This window comes from Salmo salar, chromosome ssa04 (genome assembly GCF_905237065.1).
Source record: "Salmo salar chromosome ssa04, Ssal_v3.1, whole genome shotgun sequence".
NCBI lineage: Eukaryota > Metazoa > Chordata > Actinopteri > Salmoniformes > Salmonidae > Salmo > Salmo salar.
The window spans coordinates 74,173,458-74,188,271 of NC_059445.1; the positions used below are offsets into that span (position 1 = coordinate 74,173,458).

The following is a 14,814-nucleotide window of genomic DNA, read 5'->3' on the forward strand; positions in this document are numbered from 1 at the left end:
GCTTCAGAGCTCGTGTATTTTCTGTATACCAGGCAGCTAGTTTCTTATGACAAATGTTTTTAGTTTTTAGGGGTGCAACTGCATCAAAGTTAAATTGAGTTCCTCAGTTAGGTGGTTAACTGATTTTTGTCCTCTGATGTCCTTGGGTAGGCAGAGGGAGTCTGGAAGGGCATCAAGGAATCTTTGGGTTGTCTGAGAATTTATAGCACGACTTTTGATGCTCCTTGGTTGGGGTCTGAGCAGATTATTTGTTGCGATTGCAAACTTAATAAAATGGTGGTCCGATAGTCCAGGATTATGAGGAAAAACATTAAGATCCACAACATTTCTTCCACGGGACAAAACTAGGTCCAGAGTATGGCTGTGGCAGTGAGTAGGTCCAGAGACATGTTGGACAAAACCCACTGAGTCGGTGATGGCTCCAAAAGCCTTTTGGAGTGGGTCTGTGGACTTTTCCATGTGAATATTAAAGTCACCAAAAATGTGAATAATATCTGCTGTGACTACAATGTCCGATAGGAATTCAGGGAACTCAGTGAGGAACGCTGTATATGGCCCAGGAGGCCTGTAAACAGTAGCTATAAAAAGTGATTGAGTAGGCTACATAGATTTCATGACTAGAAGCTCAAAAGACGAAAACGTTGTTTTATTTTTTTGTAAATTGAAATTTGCTATCGTAAATGTTAGCAACACCTCCGCCTTTGCGGGATGCACGGGGGATATGGTCACTAGTGTAACCAGGAGGTGAGGCCTCATTTAACACAGTAAATTCATCAGGCTTAAGCCATGTTTCAGTCAGGCCAATCACATCAAGATTATGATCAGTGATTAGTTCATTGACTATAACTGCCTTTGAAGTGAGGGATCTAACATTAAGTAGCCCTATTTTGAGATGTGAGGTATCACGATCTCTTTCAATAATGGCAGGAATGGAGGAGGTCTTTATTCTAGTGAGATTGCTAAGGCGAACACCGCCATGTTTAGTTTTGCCCAACCTTGGTCGAGGCACAGACACGGTCTCAATGGGGATAGCTGAGCTGACTACACTGACTGTGCTAGTGGCAGACTCCACTAAGCTGGCAGGCTGGCTAACAGCCTGCTGCCTGGCCTGCACCCTATTTCATTGTGGAGCTAGGGGAGTTAGAGCCCTGTCTATGTTCGTAGATAAGATGAGAGCACCCCTCCAGCTAGGATGGAGTCCGTCACTCCTCAACAGGCCAGGCTTGGTCCTGTTTGTGGGTGAGTCCCAGAAAGAGGGCCAATTATCTACAAATTCTATCTTTTGGGAGGGGCAGAAAACAGTTTTCAACCAGCGATTGAGTTGTGAGACTCTGCTGTAGAGCTCTTCACTCCCCCTAACTGGGAGGGGGCCAGAGACAATTACTCGATGCAGACACATCTTTCTAGCTGATTTACACGCTGAAGCTATGTTGCGCTTGGTGACCTCTGACTGTTTCATCCTAACATCGTTGGTGCCGACGTGGATAACAATATCTCTATACTCTCTACACTCGTCAGTTTTAGCTTTAGCCAGCACCATCTTCAGATTAGCCTTAACGTCGGTAGCCCTGCCCCCTGGTAAACAGTGTATGATCGCGGGATGATTCGTTTTAAGTCTAATACTGCTGGTAATGATGTCGCCAATGACTAGGGTTTTCAATTTGTCAGAGCTAACGGTGGGAAGCTTTGGCATTTCAGACCCCGGAACGGGAGGAGTAGAGACCAGAGAAGTCTCGGCCTCTGACTCCGACGCGCTGCTTAATGGGGAGAACCGATTGAACGTTTCTGTCGGCTGAATAAGCGACACCGGTTGAGCATTCCTACAGCGTTTCCCTCCAGAAGCCATGAGAAAGTTGTCCGGCTGCGGGGACCGTGCGAGGGGGTTTATACTAACGTTACTATCTGTACTTACTGGTGGCACAGACGCTGTTTCATCCTTTCCTACACTGAAATTGCCCTTGCCTAACGATTGCGTCTGAAGCTGGGCTTGCAGCACAGCTATCCTCGCCGTAAGGCGATCGTTCTCCTGTATATTATGAGTACAGCCACTGCAATTAGAAGGCATCATGTTAATGTTACTTAGCTTCGGCTGTTGGAGGTCTTGACGAACCATGTCCAGATAAAACGTCCGGAGTGAAAAAGTTGAATGAAAAAAAGTTGAGTGAGGGAAAAACTAAAAATATAAATGGTAATTAAAAAGTAAAAACCGTGAAGTTGTCAGGTAGCAAAGTAAGGTTGGCAACAAAAACGCACAGCAGCACGTAAACAAGTCTGCAAGTTGTGACCGAAAATGGCTCCTTTCTCTCTCTCCTTTCTCTCTCTCCTTCCATTCTTTCTTTCTCTCCTTTCTTTCATTCTTTCTTTCTTTATCCTTTCTCTCTCTCCTTTCTCTCTTTCTCTCTCTCTCTCTCTCTCTCTCTCTCTCTCTCTCTCTCTCTCTGTGTCTGTCTGTGTCTGTCTGTCTGTGTGTGCACGTGTGCATCCTCTGGAGTCTCCTTTATGTAATTAAATGACTTTCATCCTCTAACAATGGAACCGCACCTTTGTTATTAAATATTCTAGGGGTTTAGATACGATTATACTCAAGGCAGATTTAATTTGTGTTTTCAACGGTTTTATTATAATAGTAGGGATAGAGGTCTTGAGTTGAGCTACAATGGTTTCATAAAAGGGAATTAAAAGATGACCCTCTCGAGCAGCAAACAATGATGTATTATGCTGAATAATTCTGAATGAAATATTATGCTGAGTGATGCTAATCAGATACCCAATATAGTAAATTCCCGGACAATAATTCCCAACCTGCCTCCGATGCTTCATCGCTGAGGTTGAGATCCCCTGCCTCTCCTCCCAGAAAGGTAGCTTAGCCGCTAACCCCAGCCCAGCATCCCTCTCTCGCTGCAGCCTAGCCGCTAACCCCAGCCCAGCATCCCTTTCTCGCTGCAGGCTAGCTGCTAATCCCAGCTCTATCTCCCCTCTCTCCTCCCAGCCTAGCTACTAACACCAGCCCAGCTCTTTCCCAAACCAGGCTCCATAAATCCCAGCTCAGATCGCACCAGGAGAGCGGTCCCTCCCAGGCCCCAGGGCCCGGGAAGATCAATCCAAGGTGGAGTGACTGCAAGCCTCAGCAGCTTTTGCCCTGCTTTAATTGCAAATAGATTCAATCAGCAGGGAGTGAGAGGGCCTCCATGGTGAGGGGTCCGGGACTGACAGGTGCTAGGAGGGATGTGTGAGGAGAAGTAAGGTGCAATGTGTGTATGTGTGTGTGTGTGGAATATATTGTTCTTTTTTCAAGGGAGGTGTTAATGAGTCCACCAGAATGGAAAATCACAACACTGTATTTTCAGTGATTTTATTCACTTTCTTTTGGCGCACACAACAGGTGTTCAAAGTGATTAATGTTCTGTCCTCCAACACAACCTGTCCAACCATCCTTCCTATTTTTCATACTGGCCTCTTAGTATGATAGGATGCTGTTCAGTACATGTTGTTTCTCAGAGTCTACTGGCAGTCTACCAGCTTAAACCCTGGCTTTCTTCCTGTCTATTCCAGTCTCTGTCAGTGTTTCTTCCCACCTAAACCCTGGCTTCCCCCTCTCTCTCTCTGTTTCTTCCGGTCCATTCTGGGTCAGACGGAGGACCCTGCAGGAGGACATACTGTGGGAGGGGCCGCCAGTGTGTGCTGCTGGAGGTGACGGGCCGGGCAGAGTGTGTGTGCCAGGAGAAGTGTCGGCCCACCTTCGTGCCGGTGTGCGGCTCCGACAGCAGGTTCTACGAGAACCACTGTGAGGTGTACCGCACCGCCTGCCTGCAGAAGAGACGGATCTACGTGGTGCACAGCAAGGACTGCTTCTTCAAAGGTAGAGCCACATCACCAGACAGTGATGTTGTTATTATTGAACATGTTAATGTTCTGATACCAGACAAGTCAAATTGAAAAGATACCATTTTGTTTAATGAATCAAAGGAACTCTAAAACCCGAAGCTGGGGAATAATTACATCCACACACTGCAACTGAGTTATAAACAAAACATTCTCTAGAAGTTGTGCTAATTATGTCAGTTGAGGACACAGAATTGCTTCTTAAAATACAAACAACAACAAAAACAGTGACGAATGGCTAGACTTTATTTTTCTAAGTAATTCTTTCATTCAATACAAATGGAGTCAAACAAATGGGGCATTAAATAAATGAAAGAGGGAAATTATTTGTGCCTCATCCATTTGTAGTCTGTGTCCTGGCACTCAAGGCTATTGTCCTGGAAACCATATCAATGCACTAACAGATTGGTCTCTTACCGTATGCAGTCTCCATTATAAGAGGTTGTATTCAGCTTCTATATGCTTTTATATTGTATTAGGATTCATTTCAATTAATGAATTGAGCCAGTTCCTAAAACTGAAGAATCTGAACATTGCCCACTAAACAATGTTAGAATAATGTAAGCCGAATGGCAGGCTTGTATATAGGAAATGTACTTTGCATGTATGTTGAGTTTTCATATCTAATTCAAAGTATGGCATAAGCATCCCAGCAATATCTAACATCTGCAAATATTTTCTGTCAAACCTGCAACTTCAGTTTGCTAACAGCTTCAATTCATAACAAATTACCACGGATCACAAATACTGCATTGATTATCATTGGACTCCCAGACCCTTCCATCCTGAACAAATGTGCAATTCAGGAAAAAAGTCCTGCCTTATTATCCACAATGCAGACCACCCACTCAGTCACTGCTTCGACCCCCTGCCATCAGGATGTAGCTACTGGTCGGTAAAAGGCCACTCTAATACAATATAACAGTAGCAGTGTTCTAATGTTAAGCTCCTCTGTTTCACTGTCGATACTGGGACAGTGAAGGTTGTTTCTTGTTGTTACACATCACACTGAACAATATAACAGCCAGTAGGCAGCACTACATCTATTATTTACTGACTGTTTCCCTGTTGATAATGTTTACTGCTTTTCATTGCTTGGTCTGGGACGGGGAAGGCTGTGTCTTGCTGTCTCGCTGTGGTGAAAAAGAATTTCCCCTTGAAGACCCATGAACAGTATCCATTGAGTCCTTACTGTCTACAAGATCGTATGCATGACTGGCTGAGGAGGCAATGCCCCTACTCATCTCTACTCCTCTACAGATAATTTCCCATTTTGACTGGGACAGTAAAACACAGTAATTATTGGCCTTATGCTTCTATCAGCATGTACTGTACTCCACTACTAGAAGCAAGTAGCAGAGTACAGTACATGGTTTACAATGGTGTCATGTGAAGCTGGGTCCAGGTAGTTAGAGAGGAGAAGTGAACATGCAGAAATGTTCTGTCATCTCACATTAGAGCGCCAGAGATCCCCGGCAGACACTGCCATGCATGCTTCATCCAAATTAGGCAGGTGTTCAATCGCAACATTACACTTGATTACCGTTTCAGTGCAAGCCAGCGACGGAAGAGGCTCACATAAGTAGTAATGCTCAAATGTCAGGGAAGACGCATTTGTTTACCTTCCTGTGTGAAGAGCAGTGGGTTGGAACATTATAGAGTCTGCTGAAAATGCAAGGATTAGGTACAGATGTAGGATCTTCATTTGAGCCAGTTTTCTACAGCAGGAAAATAATCCTGCAGCAACATGAAGTGTGAATCATTACATGAATTGTAATTAATGGAAATTTTTGTAGTTGTTGATGCACTTTTCGTGAGGGAAAATCAAGTCTTAATTTTCAAGGTGGAAATTACAAACTTCAGAAGCCTTTTAAAACCTCAAATACACTACTAGTTTTACATTTGCTGCACTGCAAAAGGGTGATCAAATTAAAATCCTATATCTGTTATGTACTATAAATAGGATGGAGTCTAATTTTAATACAGCATTATGACCTCAAATGGTATTTATAAGACTGTCACCACCATTATCAACCGTACATAAACACACAGAAATAGACTAAAGTGTTAATTTTTCTAAAACCGCAAAAGAATCAGCATGAGATTGAAGGATTCAGAGAAAAAAAAATATGATTCTATCAAATTATGACTGAAAAGCAGCTGTCCTCTAAGAACCATTTTAAATGGTTAAGTATTATGGACAAAATTAGGCAGGGTGAAGGGGATTGGCATAACAGTCCCTTATCTAGAGAAAACTGTACAAAACCCACATTTTACTATTGCTTTCCTTATGGATGGCGATAAGGTGGAGGACGCATAGGAAAGAGCTTAAGGCTTCTCCCCCTCAACACCATATTCTGCTGTTTCCCCCATATAGAGCTTAAGGCTTCTCCCCCTCAACACCTTATTCTGCTGTTTCCCCCACACAGAGCTTAAGGCTTCTCCCCCTCAACACCTTATTCTGCTGTTTCCCCCACACAGAGCTTAAGGCTTCTCCCCCTCAACACCTTATTCTGCTGTTTCCCCCACACAGAGCTTAAGGCTTCTCCCCCTCAACACCTTATTCTGCTGTTTCCCCCACACAGAGCTTAAGGCTTCTCCCCCTCAACACCTTATTCTGCTGTTTCCCCCACACAGAGCTTAAGGCTTCTCCCCCTCAACACCTTATTCTGCTGTTTCCCCCACACAGAGCTTAAGGCTTCTCCCCCTCAACACCTTATTCTGCTGTTTCCCCCACACAGAGCTTAAGGCTTCTCCCCCTCAACACCTTATTCTGCTGTTTCCCCCACACAGAGCTTAAGGCTTCTCCCCCTCAACACCTTATTCTGCTGTTTCCCCCCCACAGAGCTTAAGGCTTCTCCCCCTCAACACCTTATTCTGCTGTTTCCCCCACACAGAGCTTAAGGCTTCTCCCCCTCAACACCTTATTCTGCTGTTTCCCCCACACAGAGCTTAAGGCTTCTCCCCCTCAATACCTTATTCTGCTGTTTCCCCCACACAGAGCTTAAGGCTTCTCCCCCTCAACACCTTATTCTGCTGTTTCCCCCACACACAGCTTAAGGCTTCTCCCCCTCAACACCTTATTCTGCTGTTTCCCCCACACAGAAATACTCTTTCAACCCCTTTCTCAACCAATCATTTTGAAGCCAATAGGAAGAGATTGCAGTCTGCCATCCACTCAATAGTATTGATGTAAGCCTTTGGCTCTTGGCCATTGGCCTGTGACAAGCTGGAGATATGATTGTGAGGTGCTCTAGAAATGCCTATGGAATCCTGGCTCAGGCTTTTGTCGTATTTCGTGGTGACGTTACTCTAGTGTTTCAACAAGGAGTGTAGCTGATGGGAATACAATAAATCACCAGTAATCTCCTTTCCCTCCAAACACATCCAGGTGGCATACTGTACATCCTTGAACACATAAGCAAACACAGATGCACATGCACACCACACTCAGACACACAGACTACCCACTCAAGAACTGGTCAGCAAACTACCCCACAGCACAACTCCATTGCTTGTTTGGAAATTAATACAAACAAGAGAACAACTTTGTTTGCCCTTGTCTTTACTTCTGAACAACATCCCGGGTCAGGCCCATTTCCCGACCAAACAGAGCTAACAGAACTAACATGGCTGATTATTTGAATAGCTTTCATCTCCTGAATGATGGACCACAACAAAGCATAGCCTGTTCTGCTGCAGCCTGCAGCACAGCGGGAGGTCTGTGAAGCAGCCAGGCTGACCGACCGATTTCTTCTTCCCATTCAGCCAGCCCAATCCAACGCCCCCATCTTCCAACACAGACAGGGTGAAGTTACAACTCACCAGCAGGGTGTGTCCTAAATGGTCTCCTTCTCCCTACCCTTCTCCCTACCCTACCTCCTACCCTTCATCCTACCCTTCTCCCTACCCTGCTCCCTAACCTACCTCCTACCCTTCCTCCTACCCTTCTCCCTACCTGCCCTGTCATACGGCCCATATGGGCCCTGGTCAAAAGTAGCGCACTAGGGAATAGGGTGTTTTTTGGGATGAGACCCCAGCCTGTAGATTGCGTTTAAAAATGACTCTCCCAGGGTCAGACCGAGTTCAGAAACAAGCAATTGAGGGGCCATTGCCGCTCCTCGCGATTCCTGATAATGATCAATCGGACACGTCACACTTCGGACAAATTAGAGCAACAACGATGGATGGAAGTTCACTTGTCCTCCTCTTCTGTTTTTCTTCTCTCAGCGTTTGACTGCTCTCTGGTCTCTTATCGGTCTGCTTGGTTTGATGTCTGGCTGTGGTTATTGCATTAGCTATCAAAACTGCTTTTCACTGTGCCCTGTGCCCACAGTGTGGACTCTTTTCTTAAGTGTCTGTCTTATTCCTTGCTGATCTTTGACCCCTTGTGTCTAAAGCCATTAGCTCAGTTACAAAAACACTTTGGTTTTGGAGGAGTAGATCAGTTTCAGGCACAGTTCACGCCTTGCAGACCTCAGCCAACAGCTTGCAGGGCCACCCAGGTTCACAGTGTGAAGCGGAGGTCTAAAATGCTCCTGACTCTGTACACAAGCCAGTAATGTACATGATGCTGAATACTGTGCAGTATATGGCTCATCATACCACTGCACTGTCATGTCATTTTATACCTACATCAAATTGTTTTACTCTCATTATTCTAAGTATGAATTGCTTGTAAGTTATACACACAAATCAGACCTGTTCTGTCTGTAGTTTTCCTACTTCCAAGAATGTCATTGTTTTAATGTCATATTAAACAATGTTGAGCAATATTTTGTACTGAAACTGAATAGACTGAGTATACAAAACATTAAGTTAAAAAACTTCCTAATATTGAAGTAGGCTGGATGTCCTTTGGGTGGTGGACCAATCTCAGTATACTCAGGAAACTGTTGTGTGAAAAACCCAGCAGCGTTGCAGTTCTTGACACAAACTGGTGCGCCGGGGACCTACTACCATACCCCGTTCAAAGGCACTTAAATATTTTGTCTTGCCTATTCACCCTCTAAATGGCATACATACACAATCCATTTCTCAATTGTCTCACGGCTTAACCATCCTTATTTAACCTGTTTAAGGCTTCATAGCGTTCACCTGGATTCACCTGGTCAGGCAACAGTATGTCTGTCACAGGCGTTGATGAAAGGTGACCAAAACGCGGTTATAGTGCTCATATTCCTTTTATTATTAATAAAGTGAACACTTAAACGAAAACAATAAACCGACAATCAACAGTTCTGCAAGGTACACAGACTATACAGAAAGCAACCACCCAGAAACCCAAAGGAAAAAACAGGCTGCCTAAGTATGGCTTCCAATCAGAGACAACAAAAAACACCTGCCTCTGATTGGAAACCATACTCGGCCAAACATGGAAAAGAAACAGAAATAGAAAACTAGAACCAAAATCCCCTAGAACCAAAAAAATACAACAAAAAAAACACACAAAACAAACACCCCCTGCCACGCCCTGACCAACTACAATTACAAATGACCCCTTTACTGGTCAGGACGTGACAATGTCATGGAAAGAGCAGGTGTTCATAATGTTTTGTACACTCAGTGTACAAACTACGGTCCCTTACCTCCATTATATGGCACCCTGTATGAGGACAAACCCTCTATGGAGCACATCATGTCTGCACCCCAAATGGCACCCTACTTCAAATCAAATCAAATTGTATTTGTCACATGCGCCAAATACAACAGGTGTAGACCTTACAGTGAAATGCTTACTTACAAGCCCTAAACCAACAATGCTTTAAGAAGTTAAAAAAAAAAAAGTTAAAAATAGAAAATAAAAGTTACAAATAATTAAACAGCAGCAGTAAAATCACAAGCGAGGCTATATACAGGGGGCACCGGTACAGAGTCAATGTGGGGGGGCACCGGTTAGTCGAGGTAATTGAGGTTATATTTACATGTAGGTAGAGTTAAAGTGACTATGCATAGATTATAAACAGAGAGTAGCAGCAGCGTTAAAGAGGGGTCTGGGTAGCCTTTTGATTAGCTGTTCAGGAGTCTTATGGCTTGGGGGTAGAAGCTGTTAAGAAGTCTTTTGGACCTAGACTTGGCGCTCCGTTACCACTTGCTGTGCGGTAGCAGAGAGAACAGTCTATGACTAGGGTAGCTGGGGTCTTTGACAATTTTTAGGGCCTTCCTCTGATACCTATATTTTCACCTATATTCACCTATGATTTCTTTTGATCAGAAAAAGTATTGCACTATGGACCTTGGTCAAAAGAGCCTCTTCACACTTACTAGACTTTTCGTAAAAATACAGTTGGCAACACCTATTACTCAAATGTAAACTTGCGTACTTGCTACGTCTCGACCACTACCTACCGGAGGTAGCGCACGACACTTGCCTGACCGTTGCAACCCCTGAAGCAAGGCAGTGTAAACACAATTGTCTAGTTGAGCCAACAGCCATACAGAATGGTAATAGCATGGTAATATTGGTAATAGTTTTTGAAACAGTTTAAATGTATAGACGTTTTCCTAATATTTGAGACTTGTTTTGAGTTTTTACCTGAAATTGCAGTAACAGCCTGATACATTCTGAAATTGTCACAGTAACTGCCGGCTGCACTGAGCCAGGTAAAACTATGGAAGCCCATCCGCACCACCTAAAACATGTAAAATGTAGATCATACACGTAGATGTTTTTCATTTGTAACATTGTGTGGTGATGGGTGGGAAATTGTTTTCTTGGTGCCCAGAGTTTTTCCTGATCTTGTAGTAGGCTAACCTAACCAACTGTGGACTCCTTGAAAAGTAGAATTCTCTTTTGCCACATCGATCCTCAGACTCTCCTTCATATTTTGTAGTGGGAATATGGCCTAAACTGTGCCACTTATATTGTAAAGTTGTGCAGGGCACATAAAACTACCTTAGAAACTACCATTCCTTCTTCTTCTTAATCAGGGCCATGCTGTTGAGTGTTTTGCCAGCCAGGTGAGGTGTGGCCAGGCCCCAGGCCCCAGGCCTCCCTTGACAGCACTTCATGTGTTACAGTTTTGTTATTAACAACCATTGTAACAATCCCCATCCTTCTCAGTTCTCTCATGAACACCTCCCCCCACCCGTCCTCACGGTCACGTGCTCACCTCATTAAGTTTATTCCTCCCCACAGATTCATTATGTGAAAGTAGTATTTGCTGTGTGGAAATGGATGCCCTGTCCCGGATAGAAATGTCCCCAGCTCCTCCATTAGTCCCCTGTATTATACAGATCACTCTCACCTATGAAAATAGAAAGGTCTTTTGGTCGCTGTACATGCTGGTGAGCTGGTGAACATTCACAGACAGTTTGACTACAGAGCCATTATAGCCCAGCGGTCCCTGCCTGCCAACGCCCTGGTCCTAGCCCAGATCTTTTAACTTCCTCCACTGCGAATGCCGGCGCAGATGGAGAACAAAACACGCCCACGGTTACCGTTTAGACAAAATGGCCGTGCTGTGGCGTTGTAGTGTTGTGGCTCAGTAGGGACATGTTGGGACAGCTTTACTGTGCATGGTGCTTTTAAGGCTATCAGACCCTGCTTTTATGGACCATTGTGCCATCTTCCTGTTTGTCACATCGTATACTAAAACCCCTCTCAGTGGCCATGAGGCAGTCAGCCTACATACTGTTCACACCAGACCCAGGCTGGATCCCAAATTACATTGTGTTTCCTATATAGAGCACTACTTTTGACTAGAGCCCTATGGGCTACTGTTTATACACACTGTATATTTATTTATATACTGGATTTTTGTTATAGCTCATTTAATAAATCTACTGCTGTACATATCAGTCTTAGTTTATCTTGTGTAAATTCCCCCGGTGTACACACAGTGCATTCAGAAAGTATTCAGACCCCTTGACTTTTTCCACATTTTGTTACGTTACAGCCTCATTCTAAAGTTGATTAAATCTTTTTTTTCTTCTCATCAATCTACACACAATACCTCATAATGACAAAGTAAAAACATGTTTTTTGAAATTTTAGCAAATGTATAAAATAAAAAATGAAATATAACTTTTACATAAGTATTCATACCCTTTACTAAGTACTTTGTTGAAGCACCTTTGGCAGACTTGAGTCTATGATGCTACAAGCTTGGAACACCTGTATTTGGGTAGTTTCTCCCATTCTTCTCTGCAGATCCTCTCAAGCTCTGTCAGGTTGGATGGGGAGCATCGCTGCACAGCTATTTTCAGGTCTCTCCAGAGATGTTCGATGGGGTTAAAGTCCAGGCTCTGGCTGGGCCACTCAAGGTCATTCAGAGATGTCCCGAAGCCACTCCTGTGTTGTCTTGGCTGTGTACTTCGTTGTCGTTGTCCAGTTGGAGGTGAAACTTTGCCCCAGTCTGAGGTCCTGAGCGCTCTGGAGCAGGTTTTCTTCAAGGATCTCTCTGTACTGTGCTCCGTTCATCTTTTCCTCAATTCTGACTAGTCTCAGAGACCCTGGCACTGAAAAACATCTCCACAGCATGATGCTGCCAACACCATGCTTCACCGTAGGGATGGTGCCAGGTTCCTATAGACATGACGTTTGGCATTTAGTCCAAATAGTTCAATCTTGGTTTCATCAGACCAGAGAATCTTGTTCCACATGGTCTGAGAGTCATTAGGTGCCTTTTGGCAAACTTCAAGCGGCTGTCATGTGCCTTTTACTGAGGAGTGGCTTCCGTCTGGCCACACTACAATAAAGGCCTTATTGGTGGAGTGCAGCTTAGATGGCTGTCCTTCTGGAAGATTCTCCCATCTCCACAGAGGAACTCTGGTGCTCTTTCAGAGTGACCATCGGGTTCTTGGTCACCTCCCTGACCAAGGCCCTTCTCCCCTGATTGCTCAGTTTGGCCGGGCGGCCAGCTCTAGGACGAGTCTTGGTGAATCCAGACTTCTTCCATTTAAGAATGATTGAGGCCACTGTGTTCTTGGGGATCTTTGATGGTGCAGACATTTTTTGGTGTCCTTCCCCAGATCTGTCCCTCGACACAATCCTGTCACAGAGCTCTACAGACAATTCCTTCAACCTCATGGCTTGGTTTTGCTCTGACATGCACTGTCAACTGTGGGACCTTTATATAGACAGGTGTGTGCCTCTCCAAATCATGTCCAATCAATGGAATTTACCACAGGTGGACTCCAATCAAGTTGTAGAAACATCTCAAGGATGATCAATGGAAACAGGATGCACCTGAGCTCAATTTCAAGTCTCATAGCAAAGGGTCTGAATTACTTATGTAAATAAGGTATTTATGTTCTTTGATACATTTGCAAACATTCCTAAAAACCTGTTTTCGCTTTGTCATTATGGGGTACTGTGTGTAGATTGACGATATAATCTATTTTAGAATAAGGCTTTAACATGACAAAATGTGGAAAAAGTAAAAGGGCCTGAATACTTTCCGAAGGCACTGTATGTATAGCTTTCAGTTTGATACTGTTACAGTGCTTTCTTTTTTGTATTTTTCTTTACATATTAGATGTTTGACATTTGACTGCACTGTCAAAAGCTAAACTCAGCAAAAAAATAAACGTCCTCTCACTGTCACCTGCGTTTATTTTCAGCAAACTTAACATGGGTAACTATTTGTATGAACATAACAAGATTCAACAACTGAGAAATAAACTGAACAAGTTCCACAGACATGTGACTAACAGAAATGGAATAATGTGTCCCTGAACAAAGGGGGGGTCAAAATCAAAAGTAACAGTCAGTATCTGGTGTGGCCAGCAGCTACATTAACTACTGCAGTGCATCTCTTCCTCATGGACTGCACCAGATTTGCCAGTTCTTGCTGTGAGATGTTACCCCACTCTTCCACCAAGGCACCTTCAAGTTCCCTGACATTTCTGGGTGGAATGGCCCTATCCCTCACCCTCCAATCCAACAGGTCCCAGACGTGCTCATTGGGATTGAGATCCGGGCTCTTCGCTGGCCATGGCAGAACACTGACATTCCTGTTTTGCAGGAAATCATGCACAGAACGAGCAGTATGACTGGTGGCATTGTCATGCTCGAGGGTCATGTCAGGATGAGCCTGCAGGAAGGGTACCACATGATGGAGGACGATGTCTTCCCTGTAACGCACAGCGTTGAGATTGCCTGCAATGACAACAAGCTCAGTTCGATGATGCTGTGACACACCGCCCCAGACCATGACGGACGCACCACCTCCAAATCAATCCCCCTCCAGAGCACAGGCCTCGGTGTAACGCTCATTCCTTCGACAATAAACACGAATCCGACCATCTCCCCTGGTGAGACAAAAACCGTGACTCGTCAGAGAAGAGCACTTTTTGCCAGTCCTGTCTGGTCCAGCGACAGTGGGTTTGTGCCCATAGGCAACGTTGTTGCCGGTGATGTCTGGTGAGGACCTGCCTTACAACAGGCCTACAAGTCCTCAGTCCAGCCTCTCTCAGCCTATTGTGGACAGTCTGAGCACTGATGGAGGGATTGTGCGTTCCTGGTGTAACTCGGGCAGTTGTTGTTGCCATCCTGTACCTGTACCGCAGGTGTCGTTACACGTGGTCTGCCACTGCGAGGATGATCAGCTGTCCGTCCTGTCTCCCTGCAGCGCTGTCTTAGGCATCTCACAGTACAGACATTGCAATGTATTGCCCTGGCCACATCTGCAGTCCTCATGCTTACTTGCAGCATGCCTAATGCACGTTCACGCAGATGAGCAGGGACCCTGGGCATATTTATTTTCAGATACAGTAGAAAGGCCTCTTTAGTGTCCTAAGTTTTCATAACTGTGACCTTAATTGCCTACCGTCTGTAAGCTGTTAGTGTCTTAACGACCGTTCCACCGTTTTTATTTTGCTGAGTTTAGTAACACAAGCATTTCGGTGCAACGCTAAAACACCTGCTAAGCGATGTACGCAATCAATATACTGGTGTTTTCCCCTGGTGTATTCCTGACACAGGCTGCG

The 14,814-nt window shown here is 44.6% G+C and overlaps 1 protein-coding gene across 1 annotated transcript in view; it reads left to right on the top strand.

The window, feature by feature from the left end:
- The window catches only part of LOC106603823 (follistatin-related protein 4), a 270,553-nt gene that overhangs the window by 129,044 nt on the left and 126,695 nt on the right, over positions 1 to 14,814 (top strand). The window contains exon 4 of the mRNA XM_014197993.2: positions 3,632 to 3,859. Within this exon, the coding sequence (XP_014053468.1) occupies positions 3,632 to 3,859 (228 nt within the window). The remainder of the gene's footprint in view (positions 1 to 3,631; positions 3,860 to 14,814) is intronic.